General features: G+C 44.2%; 1 protein-coding gene across 3 annotated transcripts in view; it reads left to right on the plus strand.

Moving 5' to 3' along the window:
- Positions 1–323: 323 nt before the first annotated feature.
- LOC129835606 (acetylgalactosaminyl-O-glycosyl-glycoprotein beta-1,3-N-acetylglucosaminyltransferase-like) overlaps positions 324–19,851 on the plus strand; it is a 28,625-nt gene continuing 9,097 nt past the window's right edge. Inside the window, exons 1-5 of one of the 3 annotated variants that reach the window (XM_055901310.1) lie at positions 324–921; positions 8,174–8,264; positions 8,340–9,675; positions 10,225–10,310; positions 10,866–11,980. In XM_055901310.1, the coding sequence (XP_055757285.1) occupies positions 747–921; positions 8,174–8,264; positions 8,340–9,675; positions 10,225–10,310; positions 10,866–10,998 (1,821 nt within the window). In that variant the 5' untranslated portion in view covers positions 324–746 and the 3' untranslated portion in view covers positions 10,999–11,980. Of the gene's footprint in view, positions 922–3,320; positions 4,270–8,173; positions 8,265–8,339; positions 9,676–10,224; positions 10,311–10,865; positions 11,981–19,851 lie in introns of those variants that run through there. The other 2 variants (XM_055901312.1, XM_055901311.1) reach the window with 2 other exon arrangements.

A 19,851-nucleotide genomic window follows, 5' to 3' on the forward strand; every position in this document is an offset into this window, starting at 1 on the left:
TACTGTACCTGTCAGCGTTTTGTCTGGTGGTACATGTGAGTCGTCATTCACAGCCAATACTGTACCTATCAGCGTGTTGTCTGGTGGTACATGTGAGTCGTCATTCACAGCCGATACAGATACTGTACCTGGCAGCGTGTTGTCTGGTGGTACATGTGAGTCGTCATTCACAGCCGATACAGATACCGTACCTGTCAGCGTGTTGTCTGGTGGTACATGTGAGTCGTCATTCACAGCCGATACAGATACTGTACCTGTCAGCGTGTTGTCTGGTGGTACATGTGAGTCGTCATTCACAGCTGATACAGATACTGTACCTGTCAGCGTGTTGTCTGGTGGTACATGTGAGTCGTCATTCACAGCCGATACAGATACTGTACCTGTCAGCGTGTTGTCTGGTGGTACATGTGAGTCGTCATTCACAGCCGATACAGATACTGTACCTGTCAGCGTGTTGTCTGGTGGTACATGTGAGTCGTCATTCACAGCCGATACAGATACTGTACCTGTCAGCGTGTTGTCTGGTGGTACATGTGAGTCGTCATTCACAGCCGATACAGATACTGTACCTGTCAGCGTGTTGTCTGGTGGTACATGTGAGTCGTCATCCCTTCGCATGGTGTCCCATATAAAACGGTTCCCTGACATGTTTGAAGAATACACATCTCCCTCTGTCTTTTGGTCAGAGGACTCCTCCAGCTGTAGAAAAACAATGTAGAGTTGACAGCACAGCGCTGATCACATCAATGGCTGTTAGTGGAATTCCAGGAGAGACAGGTGACAGTATTTTGACCCATGACCAGAAGAAATGTGACCAACCTGAAGTGGGACTGGTGCCTGGCCACATTCCGCCTCAGCCTTCTGCTCCTGATATGGACGGGGTTCCCACCACACTACTGAACAACAAATCCACCAGGTTATGTAAGTAGCCTATGAATTAAATACAATATAATCTCTCAATAAACATATATATATATTGTTTAGTTTTGGAAGTAATTATATTAATAAAGGGACTGTAAGTACAGAATAGATTCAGGCCAGTGATGCTGACGCTGTTACTATGCAACCAGCTGTGTAACGTTACTGAATGCTTGTATTATGTTAGCTAAAAACACTGGTACTCGGGCTAGACATGTACCATCCTTCATTCAAATATGTTTGCCCTAGAAAATACACAATAGACTTTTATGAAAACAGGCATGTTGTTTTTAGCACTAGTAGGAGACGAAGACCCTGAATGCTAGCTAGCTCTAAGCTAGTTGTAACCTAGCCCTTGATCATGACTCACACTTCCATTATCGAGAGCTGAACTGCTAACCCACACAATATGCCTGTTCTCATAAAACTAAATTGCAAATCCGGGTTAGTTATCAATCAATCAATCAATTTTATTTTATATAGCCCTTCGTACATCAGCTAATATCTCGAAGTGCTGTACAGAAACCCAGCCTTATCTTTGTCCGAGTTTAAATTAATTGGCTAGCTAGCTAAACGTTCTCTTTCGTTTTTGTAATGGGTCGCCAAACGACTCCTTCGCCTTCACACGGTGCGAATGCCATGCTTACATTATCGATAACAAGCTGGTTAACGTTAGGTCCTATCAAAACGTATCGCCAGGTGCAACGTCAGCTGTGCAAATCTTCCTCTCTATGACATTGCATCACATTACACGTTAGGGAGAGGCTATGTATTTGGCTAGTTACATCACGGTATCATAGCCACACACCAGTCACAGCCATCATGTTGTATGTTTGTTGTAAATAATACATTCCTTGCCATCTTGCACAATATTGTTGAATGCATTAGAAATCTGCACCAACTTTATGGAAGTCGATTTTCACTCCCATGCCGAGAAAGTATGCCTGCATTGCAGACTTCACAGCATGCCCAAAACAGAAGGTTGTCTCTGGGCAATTGGACATCATTGGCAAAAGTGGGCTTGTAAGTAATTCATAACTAACGCATTCCTACCCGTCATGACGCAGTCACTTCCAAATGTTGTTTTGGATGATACTGACTTTAGGACCAAAATGATTCTATTTACATTTCGTGGTTAATTTTTATACTAGAATCAATGTTCCTGACTCATATCGATGCCACATAGGCCCTTTATAAGTAGGTACGTTGGTTCTAGGAGACAGTTAAACTTTAAAACTGCAACATGTTCTGTCATTCTCACGGCAAAATGTGAGGAATATCATGAGGTGAGCTATTAAACAGCTATTTCTTCTCTATGCTCCATGGACATTTTTTTTTCTTCAGGAAATTAGCTTTAAAACTACAAAATGTTCTCTCAGACAAAATGAGTAGAATAGCATTATAAAACTTATTTTTTTAGGGGGTTGGGGGGGGCCTTCCACATATACTGTATTCTCAAAATATCCCTCCATATACTATAACAAATCTTGTCAAACTGTAAAAAAAAAAAAAAAGAAACATGGGGGAATACCCCCATCTACTGTTTGTCTCCCCCCACCAAAATGTCGCCCTTGCAGTGTACACATATAAACTCAGCAAAAAAAGAAACGTCCTCTCACTGTCAACTGCGTTTATTTTCAGCAAACTTAACATGTGCAAATATTTGTATGAACATAACAAGATTCAACACCTGAGACATAAACTGAACAAGTTCCACAGACATGTGACTAACAGAAATGGAATAATGTGTCCCTGAACAAAGGGGGGTCAAAATCAAAAGTAATAGTCAGTATCTGGTGTGGCCACCAGCTGCATTACTGCTGCAGTACTCCAGTGCATCTCTTCCTCATGGACTGCACCAGATTTGACAGTTCTTGCTGTGAGATGTTATCCCACTCTTTCACCAAGGCACCTGCAAGTTCCCGGACATTTTGGGGTGGAGTGGCCTTAGCCCTCACCCTCCGATCCAACAGGTCCCAGACGTGCTCAATGGGATTGAGATCCGGGCTCTTCGCTGGCCATGGCAGAACACTGACATTCCTGTCTTGCAAGAAAACACGCACAGAACGAGCAGTATGGCTGGTGTCATTGTCATGCTGGAGGGTCATGTCAGGATGAGCCTGCAGGAAGGGTACCACATGAGGGAGGAGGATGTCTTCCCTGTAACACACAGCGTTGAGATTGCCTGCAATGACAACAAGCTCAGTCCGATGATGCTGTGACACACCGCCCCAGACCATGACGGACCCTCCACCTCCAAATCAATCCCGCTCCAGAGTACAGGCCTCGGTGTAACGCTCATTCCTTCGACGATAAACGCGAATCCGACCATCACCTCTGGTGAGACAAAACCGCGATTTGTCAGTGAAGATAACTTTTTGCCAGTCCTGTCTGGTCTAGCGACGGTGGGTTTGTGCCCATAGGCGACATTGTTGTCGGTGATGTCTGGTGAAGACCTGCCTTACAACAGGCCTACAAGCCCTCAGTCCAGCCTCTCTCAACCTATTGCGGACAGTCTGAGCACTGATGGAGGGATTGTGCGTTCCTGATGTAACTCTGGCAGTTGTTGTTGCCATCCTGTACCTGTCCCGCAGGTGTGATGTTCGGATGTACCGATCCTGTGCAGGTGATGTTGCATGAGGGCAATCAGCTGTCCCTGTAGCGCTGTCTTAGGCGTCTCACAGTATGGACATTGCAATTTATTGCCCTGGCCACATCTGCAGTCCTCATGCCTCCTTGCAGCATGCCTAAGGCACGTTCATGCAGATGAACAGGGACCTTGGGCATCTTTCTTTTGGTGTTTTTCAGAGTTAATAGAAAGGCCACTTTAGTGTCCTAAGTTTCCATAACTGTGACCTTAATTGCCAACCGTTCCACAGGTGCATGTTCATTAATTGTTTATGGGTCATTGAAAAAGTATGGGAAACAGTGTTTAAACCCTTTACAATGAAGATCTGTGAAGTTATTTGGATTTTTACAAATGATCTTTGAAAGACAGGGTCCTGAAAAAGGGACCTTTCTTTTTTTTTGGCGAGTTTGTTTACAGTTTGTGAGTGTGTGATATGGGAGATAGCGGTTGTTTTGTTTTATAAACAATGGCACCACTGCCATGTTGCACTGAGCCTTGCTGTTGGAAACCCACATCAGTCTCGGCTTTTGGCTCTCATAGATGCACCTCCCTGACTTCCGTTTGCACCCAAGTAAGGCCAGTATAAGCCGTGTAAAGCTTATGCCGAAAGTGATTTGAGGAAGTAGGCCAATCATTAACTTCTTTGGTAGAGTTAAAACGACGTCGCTGTGGAACAGTGTTGACATTTGACAAGCTAAATAGACGCACGATGATAACCAAGGGTAAGTGCGATTCAATTAGCTTGTAATGTTGCTAAAAGAGAATGTATGAATGTTTCCACTAGTTAGCACAGTCACAAAGTCAGTGGGCTATATCCTACAAATAAATGAACTTTGTTTTTGCTTTTAGTTTAAGGTTAGGCATAAGGTAAGCAGTGTGGTTAAGGTTAGTTTTTTTTTTAAATCACATTTTAAACAAAGAGACATGTAGAAATATGTGCGGTTTATAACTAGTATGCTGTGACGACCGATTGCTGAAGAAGCGTTGCACTTCCGCGAAAGTAAGGACCTCTTTTCATTCCGTTTGGAGTCGCCAAATGCGTTGTTGAGCGATATTGTTTCCACTAAAAGAAAAAAAAGTCCCGCGCTAGTAGTGTCTTCGATGCCTTCATTATATTGCAACTACTGTTGTTTCCAAGCAACCACTTTACATCAACATGTAGGCTAAATGTGACCGAACATCTTGATTCGGTCTTATGTAGCAACGTTTGCATTTATTTTTATTTTTTTACATTGGATAAAAGCAGAGACACAGAGCTACAAAATGGAATATCATACACTACATTTGTTTTTGGGAACAATGGGAAAGTAATTCTGGTTCGAAAGTTGATCAACTTGTAACCTCAACTTTTGAGAAAATGGCCTTTGGATGTTTTGGTACCTACTGGAGAGCACTCCTTTGTCTACACCCATTCAGCATTGTTCACGCCCTCTTTAACCAGCCCTACCTATCTCTAAGTATTCACATGTGAGGTAATGTGCTATACATTGAGTAGTGTAGTAAAGATTAAGACTAAAAGTAGTAGCCTACAATATGAAAAAAATCCAGGTAAATAGAAGGTATTAATATAAATAAAATATACAGTATGTAGCAAGAACAATATCGGTGATAGATTAGGGAGTTCTATGCATACAAGCAGGGGTAAAATGTCTACGCAGCAGGATAAAAAAAAAATAGTAGCAGCAACGTATGGTGTGTGTGTTAGGAGAGAGTCATTTGAATAAAGGCACTGCAGATAGTGCTGATGACTGGTCCGTCCAAAACATGCATGAACAAGAATCTGTATTCGGAGAGACTGTTTCCATCCTGCCCTTGACTTTGGTGCAGGGCATGTGAAGTCCATAGCCTCTTCGTCGCAAGACTCCCTGATCTCCTCAAAAACATATATTTGTCTAGTTGTGTCCAGTCCAGGTTGTGCTTGTACAAGCAGACTATCTATGGGATGAAGGATGTCAGCGTTGCATAGCAGCTAAAACCTGGTCCCAACTGAGTCTGCACGCTCCTTGGTGACAACAAGGCTCCAAAGCATCGAAACTGTAAAACAGGAAATAACAAAAAAAAAGAGAATATATTGAAACCTTGCACAACATCATTTCTCCTCCTAAGTTTAGATAAGAATAATAACCTCATACAATGAAAATTATTTTCACCTGAAGTGCTGGCTTGATCTGTGGCAGCGGCCTGAAGTACGGAGTCAGGTGTTGTTGCCAGCCATAGCTTTCCACCAGCACCGTACCATCCTCCAGTCCAACCAGCTGTGGGATGTTGACCCCTGTCACAGTACCAGCCTCCAGTCCAACTAGCTGTGGGACGTTGACCCCTGTCAGTGCTGTTCTTCACAACACCAGCAGTCTCAGACAGTGTTCACTCTGGTCTTTCTGAAGCACTGCTTGATAAGGCCGAAGCACCAGTCGGGGGAAAACTTGGTGTGGCCTGTGATCAGGAAGTGAAGGTCCAGACTGTGGTGGAGCTTGTGCATGGTCCGCCAGGCACAATACCCGAGCCAATCATGTTGGAGGTCAATTAAATAAACAAAATGTGTAGAGACGCCACACTGCTGCTTTTGTCACATGGGATGGCAGCAGCTTTCCACCAAAGTGTTTGTGTCCTCGGTGGCGTCCTGGTAATGCTATTGCATTATCCTCTGGGTGGCGTCCTGGTAATACTATTGCATTATCCTCTGCGTAATTGTTGATGAAGTTCACCACTCGCTTCAAGTCCTCATGCTTCAGGTGTGACCTGTGCTTGCTTGGGCCAGCCCTCTTTAAATAGGAGGCATTTGTATGACCGGTGGAAGAGAGTTAGGCGTGTTCTACTGATGCTGAAAGACAAATTCCAGATGCATTATTATACAACAGATGGCTGTAATCACCGCTAGACACCTGGCTAACTTGATGGGTCGTCAGCTAGCTAACTAAACAATGAACCATAATCCCAATTCATAGAGTACTAGCAAATGCATACCGATTGTCATAGCTAGCTAAAGGTAACATTGAACCTATTTGGTTAGCTAGCCAACATTAAGCTATAACTAGCAATGCAAAATGGCATTCTGAGATAACATCACTACGCCTAATGCTAGATAGCAAGCTAGCCATCTACGGTCAGCTAGCTAACAGTAAGCTTTAACTTGCAATGAAAACAACTTCCTGACAAAATTAGAAACGTATAATATCTGAAACTGTAGCTAGACTCTTACCCGTATACGTGGATGAACGCTTCACGGCAGACTGCAACTCTTTTCATCAAATAAGATTGTCCTGTGCCGTTTCCGTTTTGTTTGTACAGCTTGTGTGGCCCATTGTGTCCAGTCACTCTGGTTCACAATGGCCGTGTGCAATGGCATAATAATAATAATCAGATCTTTCTCCCTCTCTGTCACAGATGCTACGGTTGCCCTTAGTTTGAAGATGTAATCCGGAGACAGGTGTTTTATACAACAGCCTTCTGTGTTCTCTTTGACTCCCTATGCATTTGCAATCAAACGTCATAATTCTATTCATCTCCTTATTGTACTCTGCTTCTACCATCACTGTCAGGACTAGTGTCGTCTTTAAAGAAAATGTTTTTACCTAAATCAGGGATTTCCTTATCGTCTGATTAATTTTCATAGTCCGAGAGAGTCAGCATGGCACCATCGTCCTCCAGAAAGTAGTTCCATCACAATTTTTCCCACTGACCTTTGTCGATAGGACCTGAAATTCAGGGCAGCAATGTTATGGAGAGCAGTAGCAACATATTTGCAGTCCTTCATGGCTAACGTTATATCTTTCTAAACACCGCAAACCAATCTGAAACTCATCTCTCGGCATGTCCTGCCCACTGATTATCTCAGCCAATCATGGCTAGTGGGAAGGTTCCTGACTTTTTCTGTGGCTAAACCAACTAGGCTCGTAATTTAACAACTTAATTTGTATTTACAGATGGTAAACAAGTTTGTTATTAAGGCATATGAATGTTCAAATGTTCCAGAAAGAATTTCTGCCAAAAAAAGCATTGATAAAAAAATTAACTACGTTCAAATGGCACTCCTGTGAAGTCATGACTTGCGACATACACCTCGTTTCCTGAAACTGGTCAAATATGTATGATATCTCACTGGACTCACCTATGGTTGGGGTCAAATCCATTTCAGGAATTAAACTGACATTCCATTTAATGAAGCTCGTGGCGTTGCTTCCAGAGGCTGTTTGGAACTCGGTAGTGAGTGTTGCAACCGAGGACAGATGATTATTACGTGTTTCAGCACTAAGCAGTCCTGTTCTGTGAGCTTGTGTGGCCTACCACGTCGTGGCTGAGCCGTTGTTGCTCCAAGACGTTTCCACTTCACAATAACAGCACTTACAGTTGACCGGGGCAGCAGGGCAGAAATTTGACAAACTGACTTGTTGGAAAGGTGGCATCCGTGCCACTTGGAAAGTCACGGAGCTCTTCAGTGAGGCCATTCTACTGCCAATGTTTGTCTATGAAGATTGCATGGCTGTGTGCTCAATTTTATACACTTGTCAGCAACGGGTGTGGCCGAAATGGCCAAATCCATTAATTTGAAAGGGGTGTCCACATACTTTTGTGTGTATATATATATTAGTGTACCTCCTCAATCCATTCCCCTTTCCCTCCCTCTAGGCTGTATTAGGATACTGTTTCCCCGGCCTGGTGTCTCCAGACTGGTTGTCCTGTCTCTTTCCTCCTCCCTGGCTCTGCTGCTACTCTACAGGTGGGTGATACGACATACATAATGTAAATCATGACTTCATGATCATTTCTAGTTATTTTTCTGCTTCTTCTTCAGCTCTATGATGGGTCCCCAGAGCCCCTCTGCGCTGCACCAGGTCTTCCTCCATTTCAGACATGTCCGCTCCTACCCCCTCCTCAGACGGCCTCGCTGCTGCCTCCACCCCCCCAACTCCAAACTCAACCCTGGATCCAGTCACCCCAGACCCAACCCCTGGTCCCTTTACCCTGACTCCAACCACGACCTTGAAGCCAGCCCCATCCTTCTGCTCCTAGCAATCAAGTCCCACCCTGCCAACTCTGACCGCCGGGCTGCCATACGAGCCACCTGGGGCGAGGAGAGGGAGTGGAGAGGCCAGGGGGTGAGGAGGGTGTTTCTACTGGGCCTGGGAAGAGACAGGGGGGAGGAGGGGGGAGACCCAGAGGTGGGGGAGGAGAGTGAGAGGTACGGGGACATCCTTCAGTGGGGGTTCAGAGAATCATTTTACAATGTGACTCTGAAAGAGGTTCTGTTCTGGAACTGGTTCCACCAGGAGTGTTCTACAACCGTTCTCTATATTCTAAAGGGGGACGATGACGTTTACGTGGATGTGGAGAGAGTGGTGGGGTTCCTACAGGACAGGGGGAGAGGAGAAGAGGGAGAGACGGAGATAGGGGGAGAGAGAGGGTTGAAGACTGAGATGAAGAGAGTGATAGGACCAGGGGCAGGGAGAGAGCGAGGAACAGAGGGAGGGGCAGGGAGAGAGCGAGGAACAGAGGGAGGGGCAGGGAGAGAGCGAGGGACAGAGGGAAAGGCAGGGAGAGAGCGAGGGACAGAGGGACGGCGAGGAACAGAGGGAGGGGCAGGGAGAGAGCGAGGAACAGAGGGAGGGGCAGGGAGAGAGCGAGGAACAGAGGGAGGGGCAGGGAGAGAGCGAGGAACAGAGGGAGGGGCAGGGAGAGAGCGAGGAACAGAGGGAGGGGCAGGGAGAGAGCGAGGAACAGAGGGACGGCGAGGAACAGAGGGAGGGGCAGGGAGAGAGCGAGGAACAGAGGGAGGGGCAGGGAGAGAGCGAGGGACAGAGGGAGGGGCAGGGAGAGAGCGAGGGACAGAGGGAGGGGCAGGGAGGGAGCGAGGAACAGAGGGAGGGGCAGGGAGAGAGCGAGGGACAGAGGGAAAGGCAGGGTCTCCCCAGCCTCTCTACATGGGACGTATCTTTGTGGAAACCCACCCTGTGCGTATATGGTGGAATAAGTACTTCGTCCCCTACTCCTTGTACACTGGCCCCTACCCTCCCTACGCTGGGGGCGGGGGCTACCTCCTCTCCAGAGATGCCCTCTCTCTTCTCCTCCATGCCTCCACCAGGGTACCTCTCTTCCCCATCGATGATGCCTACGTCGGCATGGTCGCACAGGTGAGTTCTTTGGTTGATTGGATGAATTTTATACCGATTATCACCATCACGCGCAAAATGTAATTTCAATAATATTTGGTCATTTAGAAATATTTAGGTAGTCAAAATATTCAAGTCATTCCTTGAGCCAAAACATTTTATTTTTACCTTTTCTTTAACCTGACAAGTCAGTTAAGAACAAATTCTTAATTCACAATAACAGCCTAGGAACAGTGGGTTAACTGTCTTGTTCAGGGGCAGAATGACAGATTTTTACCTTGTCAGAGCTCGGGGATTCGATCTTGCAACCTTTCGGTTACTGGTCTAACGCTCTAACCACTAAGCTACCTGCCGCCCCAGAACCCTACTCCTCCATAGAGCCCTGGTCAAAAGTAGTACACTTCCCTATGGGCCCTGGTTAGAAGTAGTGCACTATATAGGGTGCCATTTGGGATACTCACCACAATGGACAAACTCACATAAGCAAATGTAACAATTACACCCCCCCCTTCTTTCTCTCTCCCTCTTTTCTCTTCCCTTCCCCCCTCTATCCGCTCTGTCTCTCTCCAGGCAGCTAACCTACCAGCCAGACACCATCCTGGCTTCATGCCTGTGGAGTACTCTCCCTCCCGCAACCCCTGTCACTACCTCAACAGGTAAAAGTACCCTTTCATTTCCATGTCTATCAAACACCTAAACGGCACCAAGTAGCTGAGCTCTGTCAGGTGTGCCAGAATGTGTAAGGCCCAGTGTGTTATGTTTTTGGCTGTGCGAGATGTGTACAATATACACTACCAGTCAAACGTTTGGACATACCTACTCATTCAAGGTTTTGTCTTTATTTTTACTATTTTATGCATTGTAGAATAATAGAAGACAAACTATGAAATAACACATATGGAATCATGTAGTAACCAAACCTTTGACTGGTACTGTATATGACATAGGTCACGTGCAATCTATGTATTATGTCCAGCGTGTAATGTACATTGTCTATTTTACATACAGCAGTACTTTTCGGGTTCCACAATTCCCTGTATTTTATAAGAAATCATGGTTAGAAGATTCCTGGCATTGAGAGAATAAGAAGAAAATCCAAGAATCCTACAACCAGGATTTTTTGGAAAACCAGGGAATTTGGGGAAAGTTGGGGAAAGTTAAGTATTTTGCGACCCTACATGTCTAAGACAATTATCTTGTCACTATCACAGTATCATGGTCCTCCACAAGCTGCTACCCACAGACCTGCTTCATCTCTGGAGCTTCCGCCAGACTCAGGTGCACTCCTGTAAGGACTCTGCCCAGGATGGGCTCACCTTGGCCAGAGCCAACTCCCCTGGTTAGGATTGAAGGGAAAGCTGATCCTATACCTAGGGCAGGGGTATCAAACGTATTTTGCTCTGCGGGACACAGTTGGTCTTCACTGAGGTTCGCATTGAGAATTTGCCCGAAATAGGCCGTCTATTTTTGGAATGTTCAATGTTACCTGGTGTCAATTTTGCCCCAGCTAACACACCTGACTCAAATCAAATAAATTTGGTGATTAGTGAACTAGGCAAGTCAGTTAAGAACAAATTCTTATGTACAATGACGGCCTAGGAACAGTGGGTTAACTGCCTTGTTCAGGGGCAGAACGACAGATTTGTACCTTGTCAGCTCGGGGATTTGATCTTGGAACCTTCCGGTTGCTAGTCCAACGCTCTAACCACTAGGCTACCTGCCGCCCTAATCATGACCTTCAGTTTAGAATGCAATTTGATTCATTAGCGTTTGGCGTCACACTTTTTCTCCATCCTTAGCAATCAGGCCCTTGAGGACTGGAGTTGCCCACCCTTGGTAGCTTGTCTAGCAAGCTGCTGGACAGACTGAAGAGACTATACATGTAGGTTCATCATCATGTTTAACCCTTGACTCAGTTGGAGCTTGGAGTGAGATCTTAGATGTTTGGTCCGACGGGATTAACAGACAGTATAATTTAAAGCACTGAGCAGCGTCATGAATAACCTCAGGGATTTTTTTTTTACTGTGGATGATTTTTAGTGTGAGTGTGCGTGCATGGGCATGTGTGAGTTGAGGTTCAATTACTGTGAATCAAGCTATGAAATTGTTTACAATTAGTTTCTCAGAGATCAGATGTGTATCAGATATGCCTAAAAAAAATAATCAGATGTGAGTACTTCAGACTGCGTGTGTAAGCATGGCTTTTGTATACCTGTGTTTTATACCGTGTGTGTTGCTCTACAGTTTACTAGTGTGTTACCTCATGTTCTATGTCACAGCTCGTGTGAATTAAAAAGTGTTGTTTTTCAAATGACACTGAATGAAATTCTGATTCAGTGTATATGTGATCTAAAAATCAAGAGTAATGTTTGCAATAAAACATCTCCAAGAGAACCTCAGGATGGAGGTCTGGACGATATCACCAAGATATCATTTTATACATTTTTTATTTTATTTAACCAGGTAGGCCAGTTGAGAACAGGTTCTCATTTACAACTGCGACCTGGCCAAGATAAAGCAAAGCAGTGCGACCAGAAAGAGTTAGTCAGATAACACAATTAGAAAATAAAAATACGTTTCTCTATGTAGAAGAGTAGTATCATATCACAATATGTTTTCACATTTGGTGAATAATAAAAGTACTAGATTTGCTTTGAGTAGTGCATGAACGTAAGGTGGCAACACGTTTATTTACATATAAGTATATACCCCCTTTCTCTACTTTTGCATACTGACTGTTACAAGTAACACAACAATTACATAGATATTTCATAAACAAAGTTATGCAACACCCAGCGGCGCCGTGTGGAAAAAGTCATTGTCCCTATTCACTCAATAACTGGTTGGGCAACATTTTAACTGCAATGACTCCCAACCAACACTTCCTGTATTTGTTGATCAGTCTTACATCGCTGTGGAGGAATGTTGGCCCACTCTTCTATGTAGAAGTGCTTTAACACAGTGACATTTCTTGGGGTTTTCCAAGCATGAACTGCTCGTTTCAAGTCTTGCCACGTCTCAATTGGGATTAGGTCTGGGCTTTGACTAGGCCGTTCCAAAACTTCAAATGTGTTACTTTTTAGCCATTTTCATGTAGACTTGATTGTGTGTTTTGGATCATTCTCCCATGGCACCCTATATAGTGCACTACTTTTGACCAGAGAACGATGGGTTGTGGTCAAAAGTAGTGCACTGGAATAGGGTGTCATTTGGGACACAGTTAGTGATACACAGAATCATTACCTTGCTGCATGACCCAGCTACGCTTCAGCTCACCGACGGAGTGCCTGACATTCTACTGTAGAGTTCTCTGATGCAGCATTCATGGTTCCTTCTATTAAGACAAGTCGTCCAGGTCCTGAGACATCAAAGCATCAACAAACCATCACACCACCACACTTGACTGTTGGTATAACTTTTTGGACAAGATGGGTCCAGGTTCTTACTGTGGAATGCAATGTTTGGTTTTCGCCAGGCACAGTGGAACCCATGTAGCCCAAAAAGTTCTATTTTTGACTCATCTGTCCACAGAACATTCTTCCTAGAGTCTTGATGATCATCCATGTGCTTCTTGGCAAACTTTTAGTAAACTTTTTGGATGAGGTGGGTCCCATTATTCCTGGCAAAACAATGACTAATAAGTTGCTGCTGTGGTCTGATTGAATCTGCATTACAGGGGAAACTCTTTCTGTAACAATCCAAAAGGATTTTTCAGTTTCACTAATTAAGGATTCCAGCTTTAAGAGACGAATGGTTAGGACGTGATTGAGATGTTTGTAGTGTTCAACCTAGACAGTTTTTGAAAACTAAAGGCCATCCACATTTTATTAAAATGTTGAAATACTTTTTCAGCACTACATTTGCTGTTGAGAAAAGTCAAGAGGGACATCCGTTAAACAATTAATTACATTTGCATGGATCAAGTTCCTTTTATCTGTGACCTAGCTGCAGTGCTTTCGGAAAGTATTCAGACCCCTTGACTTTTTCCACATTTTGTTACATTACAGCCTTATTCTGAAATTGATTAAATAGTTTTTCCCCTCAATCTATACACAGTACCCCATTATGACATCACAATACCCCATCATGACAAAGCAAAGACAGGTTTTTAGAAATGTTTGCAAAATTATAATAAAAAAAAAACATCACATTTCAAAAAGTATTCAGACCATTTACTCAGTACTTTGTTGAAGCACCTTTGGCAGTGATTACAGCCTCAAGTCTTCTTTGGTATGACGCTACATAATACAGAATTAATTTAAATTAAGTAACTCCAAATAACAAAAACGTCGCAATAAACTTAAAGCATGTTCTTCCTTTTTCTTCCGGACTCGGGAGTGGCGAAGGTTGAGAGCCATGCGTCCTCCGAAATAAGACCCTGCCAAGCCACACTGCTCGCTTAACCCGGAAGCACCAATGTGTCGGAGGAAACACCGTCCAGCTGGCGCCCGAAGTCAGCTTGCAGGCGCCCGCTCCGCCACAAGAGTCACTAGAGTGCGATGGGACAAGGAAATCCTGGCTGGCCAAACCGTCCCCTAACGATGCTGGGCCAATTGAGCGCCACCTCATGGGTCTCCCAGTCGTGGCCGGCTGCGACACAGCCTGGGATCGAACCCGGGTTGAATTCACCAATGTTAGCTCTTCAGACTAATTTCATAAAATAGATGACTTCGCTGTTCTCTCCATTTTCTCAGAAGTAGGGTTACAAGTTTATCAAATTCCAAAACAGAATTACTTTCCCATTGTTCCTCAACTGTAGTGTATGATATACCATTTTGTAACTCTGAATCTTCACTTTTATCCAATGTTAAAAACACAATTTAAAAAATGTTGACGCAAGATTGAGCCGGTCAGTCACAAATAACGCAACTGCCTGTCTGTAAAGAGAAGGACAGGCTGTACATTGATCCCGCCGTATCTCTGTCCACTCACTTCACCCGATCACTTTTGCTCGCATGTTTTCAAGCGTCTGATCATTTAGATATCTGCTGCCTGATACTATGATAAATCACACGGTGAGGACGTTCGCTATCAAGCTACCAATGTGCACAATATCTAACAAGGAGGGAAGGAGAGGGTAGGGTAAAAAGAGAATGCGCATTAGTGTTATGACAGCAAACTTGGCTGCCTGCTGCAAATTGAGGACACGTACACACCCTCCACGAGCTGCTCCTAAAATGCAGCTTTTTTGCAGTGAGAACTTGCAGGGAGGTATTTCGCCAATATCTATTCACGCATATTAAAACATTTTTTTATTTCAGATCACGAGTATAATCCGATCCGACTATCAACTGTCAATTTACGGATACGATACGGACTAGGAGTATGACGATGTCAGCACTGCCAGATACACTTGTCTAAATTGATGGGTCATGTGAAAGAAATGCTAGAAGAAATACAATCCCCACTGCAAAAATAACGGACATAATTTGAAACGTTTAATATTGGAAAATGTAGCTAGTGAAAGATTTACGTCAGTTCAAATCTGGTATCAGGACAAAATGTGATTCAGAGTCACCGAATATATTTTAAGTGTTTTAATTAAACTCAAGCGATAAATGGTAAATGCAATTTTCGTAAATACGGGTTCACTGTATCACCGCGCAGGGTAGAACAGAGAACTGTGGAATGTACTCAAATAGCAGTTCTTTTACTATGACAGCTTTAGTTCCAACTCGTCCGTTGGCCTATCATAGTAGAGGCTGAGCGCGTTTTAAACTTTGCTCCGCCTTTGTTGGCACTCGGACATGTCCAAGTCCCTTAGTGCTCTCCACTGTCCACATCTGGTTGTTGGGTAGATTAGATCCGTCTTGTGTCTCCCCCGATTCTACACTCAAACAGTCCCTTATTTGGTATTGATCAGTGCTCTAACCTCCCTGGTTGGCCTAGAGAGATGCACCCCTCCCCTCTCCAGATTGACCACAGCTTTTATGGCCTGTCACTCAATGTTGGTCAGTCTTTACACACACACATCTGTATTGTTTGTGTGTGTGTGTGTGTAACAAAACAATATTCATCTTCATACAAAATGGTAGCAGGCTATAGTGCATAAACATAAATCCTAACACTAGACTCTTACCCGTATATACTATAAAAGGATGAAGGCTTCGCGGCAGCATGTCGTTTCCGTTTGCAGCTAGCTACAGCTTGTTTGGCCGTTGTGTTAAGTTACTCCGGTTCACAATGACCTTGTGCAAAAAGTAGTCCATCACAACTTTTGCCCAATGATCTTTTGTCGATAATGCCTGCTAAATTCTGGGCAGCAAATGTTGTTGAGCGAAGTAGCATCACATTTTGCAGATCTCTATGGCTAACGTTATATCTTTCCAAAAAGCTGCTGTAGCAAGGACTATCTACATATACTGAGCAGCTCATGTTCCAGACCAGGGGTGGGCAAAGCCAGTCCGCAGGGGCATGATTAGTGTCACATTTTATCTTAGCAAACACAGCTGAATAATCAAATTGCGTTCTAAACTGAAGATCGTGATTATTGGAGTCAGGTGTGTTCCCTGGGGCAAAACTGTGACACCATTCAGGTCCTCGAGGACTGGAATTGCCCTCCTCTGTTATTTATTTTATTTATTTATTTATTTTATTTCACCTTTATTTAACCAGGTAGGCAAATTGAGAACACGTTCTCATTTACAATTGCGACCTGGCCAAGATAAAGCAAGCAGTTCGACACATACAACAACACATAGTTACACATGGAGTAAAACAAACATACAGTCAATAATACAGTGAAAAATAAGTCTATATACAATGTGAGCAAGTGAGGTGAGATAAGGGAGGTGAAGGCAAACAAAATATATAAAATATATATATAAATAAATAAAAATATAAAAAAGGCCATGGTGGCGAAGTAAATACAATATAGCAAGTAAAAAAACACTGGAATGGTTGGTTTGCAGTGGAAGAAAGTGTAAAGTAGAGATAGAAATAATGGGGTGCAAAGGAGCAAAATAAATAAATAAATACAGTAGGTAAAGAGGTAGTTGTTTGGGCTAAATTATAGATGGGCTATGTACAGGTGCAGTAATCTATGAGCTGCTCTGACAGCTGGTACTTAAAGCTAGTGAGGGAGATAAGTGTTTCCAGTTTCAGAGATTTTTGTAGTTCGTTCCAGTCATTGGCAGCAGAGAACTGGAAGGAGAGGCGGCCAAAGGAAGAATTGGTTTTGGGGGTGACCAGAGAGATATACCTGCTGGAGCGCGTGCTACAGGTAGGTGCTGCTATGGTGACCAGCGAGCTGAGATAAGGGGGGACTTTACCTAGCAGGGTCTTGTAGATGACCTTTAGCCAGTGGGTTTGGCGACGAGTATGAAGCGAGGGCCAGCCAACGAGAGTGTACAGGTCGCAGTGGTGGGTAGTATATGGGGCTTTGGTGACAAAACGTATGGCACTGTGATAGACTGCATCCAATTTATTGAGTAGGGTTTTGGAGGCTATTTTGTAAATGACATCACCGAAGTCGAGGATTGGTAGGATGGTCAGTTTTACAAGGGTATGTTTGGCAGCATGAGTGAAGGATGCTTTGTTGCGGAATAGGAAGCCAATTCTAGATTTAACTTTGGATTGGAGATGTTTGATGTGAGTCTGGAAGGAGAGTTTACAGTCTAACCAGACACCTAGGTATTTATAGTTGTCCACATATTCTAAGTCAGAGCCGTCCAGAGTAGTGATGTTGGACAGGCGGGCAGGTGCAGGCAGCGATCGGTTGAAGAGCATGCATTTAGTTTTATAGACATAAGTTACATGGCAGACAAATCCGAACTCATCTCTTGGCATGTCCAGCCCATCCATTATCTCAGCCAATCATGGCTAGCAGAAAGGCTAAACCAACTAGGCTTGTCATTTAACAATTGTATTTACAGATGGCATACAAGTTTGTTTTAAGGCACATGAAAGTTCACGTGTTCCAGAAGGAATTTCTGCCTTTAAAAAAAAAACGCGTTGTAATATTCTTTTTAAATAAACGTTCAAATGCCTCTCTTGTGAAATAGTAACATGTGACATACGTCTAGCTTCTTGAAACGGGTCACATGTGCGAGCACATTCAGATTGACCACACGGTGGCGCTATAACAGGCACATGTTTATATCTCAATCTGTTCGACTCTAATCTGTAAAGTATAGTTCAGTTTGGTTGAACAGGAAATAAAACATCAAGCTCATAGCGGCCATATGGTTTGAGCTAGAGTCCATTTGAAAATGTGAATCCATAGATCCTATGTGCCGATCGGTCCTGCGGTTCTGGAGAAGAATACGTTTAAAGTAGTCAAAATCATAAAAGAATTGTTCAAAATACTTCAAAAGCATAATATTGCATGACCTGTTCGATGTTGAGTTCTGATATTTGGCAGGCGTGGTAAACAGTACATAAGTAGCTCATCCTAGGACAATGTGTCCAATGTGTCCTGATAGTGACACTTTGGGGTGTGTGTGTGTGAGAGAGAAACAATACTCCCGTTGCACCTTATACTTTGCCATCTTATAACAACTTCTCAACTCACTCAACTCACAGCAACAATGAATAACATTACCTAGCTAGATAGAGGGGGACAGAGATGGAGAGGGGGGGAGGGATGGGAAGAGGGAGCGGGAGAAGGAGAGGGAGAGAGAGGGATGGAGGGGGAGAGAGGGATGGGGTGGGAGGGGGAGAGAGGGATGGGGTGGGAGGGGGAGAGAGGAGGGAGGGAGGGAGAGAGGGATGGAGCGTTGGAGAGAGGGATGGGGGAGTGTGTGTGTGAGTGATTGTTTGTGTGTGTTTGTGTGTGAGTGTTCTAACCTGTGTGTTGGTGCCAGCTGGGTATTGTTTGTGTGTGAGTGTTCTAACCTGTGTGTTGGTGCCAGCTGGGTATTTGGCTCTCATGGTGGGTTTCCAGCAGGTAGGAACACACTTCCATGATGCCCAGGCAGGGCCCCAGACACTTACAGACACAGAACCAGGCAGGGCCCCAGACACTTACAGACACACAGAACCAGGCAAGGCCCCAGACACCTACACACACACACACACACACACACACACAGACACAGAACCAGGCAAGGCCCCAGACACCTACACACACACAGAACCAGGCAAGGCCCCAGGCACCTACACACACACACACACACACACACACAGAACCAGGCAAGGCCCCAGACACTTACACACACACAGAACCAGGCAAGGCCCCAGACACCTACACACACAGAACCAGGCAAGGCCCCAGACACCTACACACACCCCCACACACACACACGCAGAGGTATACACACACACACCATTGATCATTTGTCTCAGGCACGCAAGCTCAGGGACACATAACCTTTCACACTCTATCCCCTTTTAAACCTGGTTAATTTATACCTGCAGGGTTAATTTATACCTGCAGGGTTAATTTATACCTGCAGGGTTCATTTATACCTGGTTAATTTAAACCTGCTTCCAGCGTCATACCTAAGACTTGAGGCTGTAATCGCTACCAAAGGTGCTTTACCTAAATACTGAGATAAGGGTCTGAATACTGTAAATGTGATATTTCATAATTTATTTTTTATACATTTATACAGTTGTTCACAGTACACTCCCGTACTGAGCAACAACTCCTTCAACTTATTCCACTCCCGTACTGTGAACAACAACTCCTTCAACTTATTCCACTCCCGTACTGTGAGCAACAACTCCTTCAACTTATTCCACTCCCGTACTGTGAACAACAACTCCTTCAACTTATTCCACTCCCATACTGTGAGCAACAACTCCTTCAACTTATTCCACTCCCGTACTGAGCAACAACTCCTTCAACTTATTCCACTCCCGTACTGTGAACAACAACTCCTTCAACTTATTCCACTCCCGTACTGTGATCAACAACTCCTTCAACTTATTCCACTCCCGTACTGTGAGCAACAACTCCTTCAACTTATTCCACTCCCGTACTGTGAGCAACAACTCCTTCAACTTATTCCACTCCCATACTGTGAGCAACAACTCCTTCAACTTATTCCACTCCCGTACTGAGCAACAACTCCTTCAACTTATTCCACTCCCGTACTGTGAACAACAACTCCTTCAACGTATTCCACTCCCGTACTGTGATCAACAACTCCTTCAACTTATTCCACTCCCGTACTGTGAACAACAACTCCTTCAACTTATTCCACTCCCGCACTGTGATCAACAACTCCTTCAACTTATTCCACTCCCGTACTG

The sequence above is a fragment of the Salvelinus fontinalis genome, chromosome 36, assembly GCF_029448725.1.
Source record: "Salvelinus fontinalis isolate EN_2023a chromosome 36, ASM2944872v1, whole genome shotgun sequence".
In the NCBI taxonomy this organism is placed as follows: Eukaryota; Metazoa; Chordata; class Actinopteri; order Salmoniformes; family Salmonidae; genus Salvelinus; species Salvelinus fontinalis.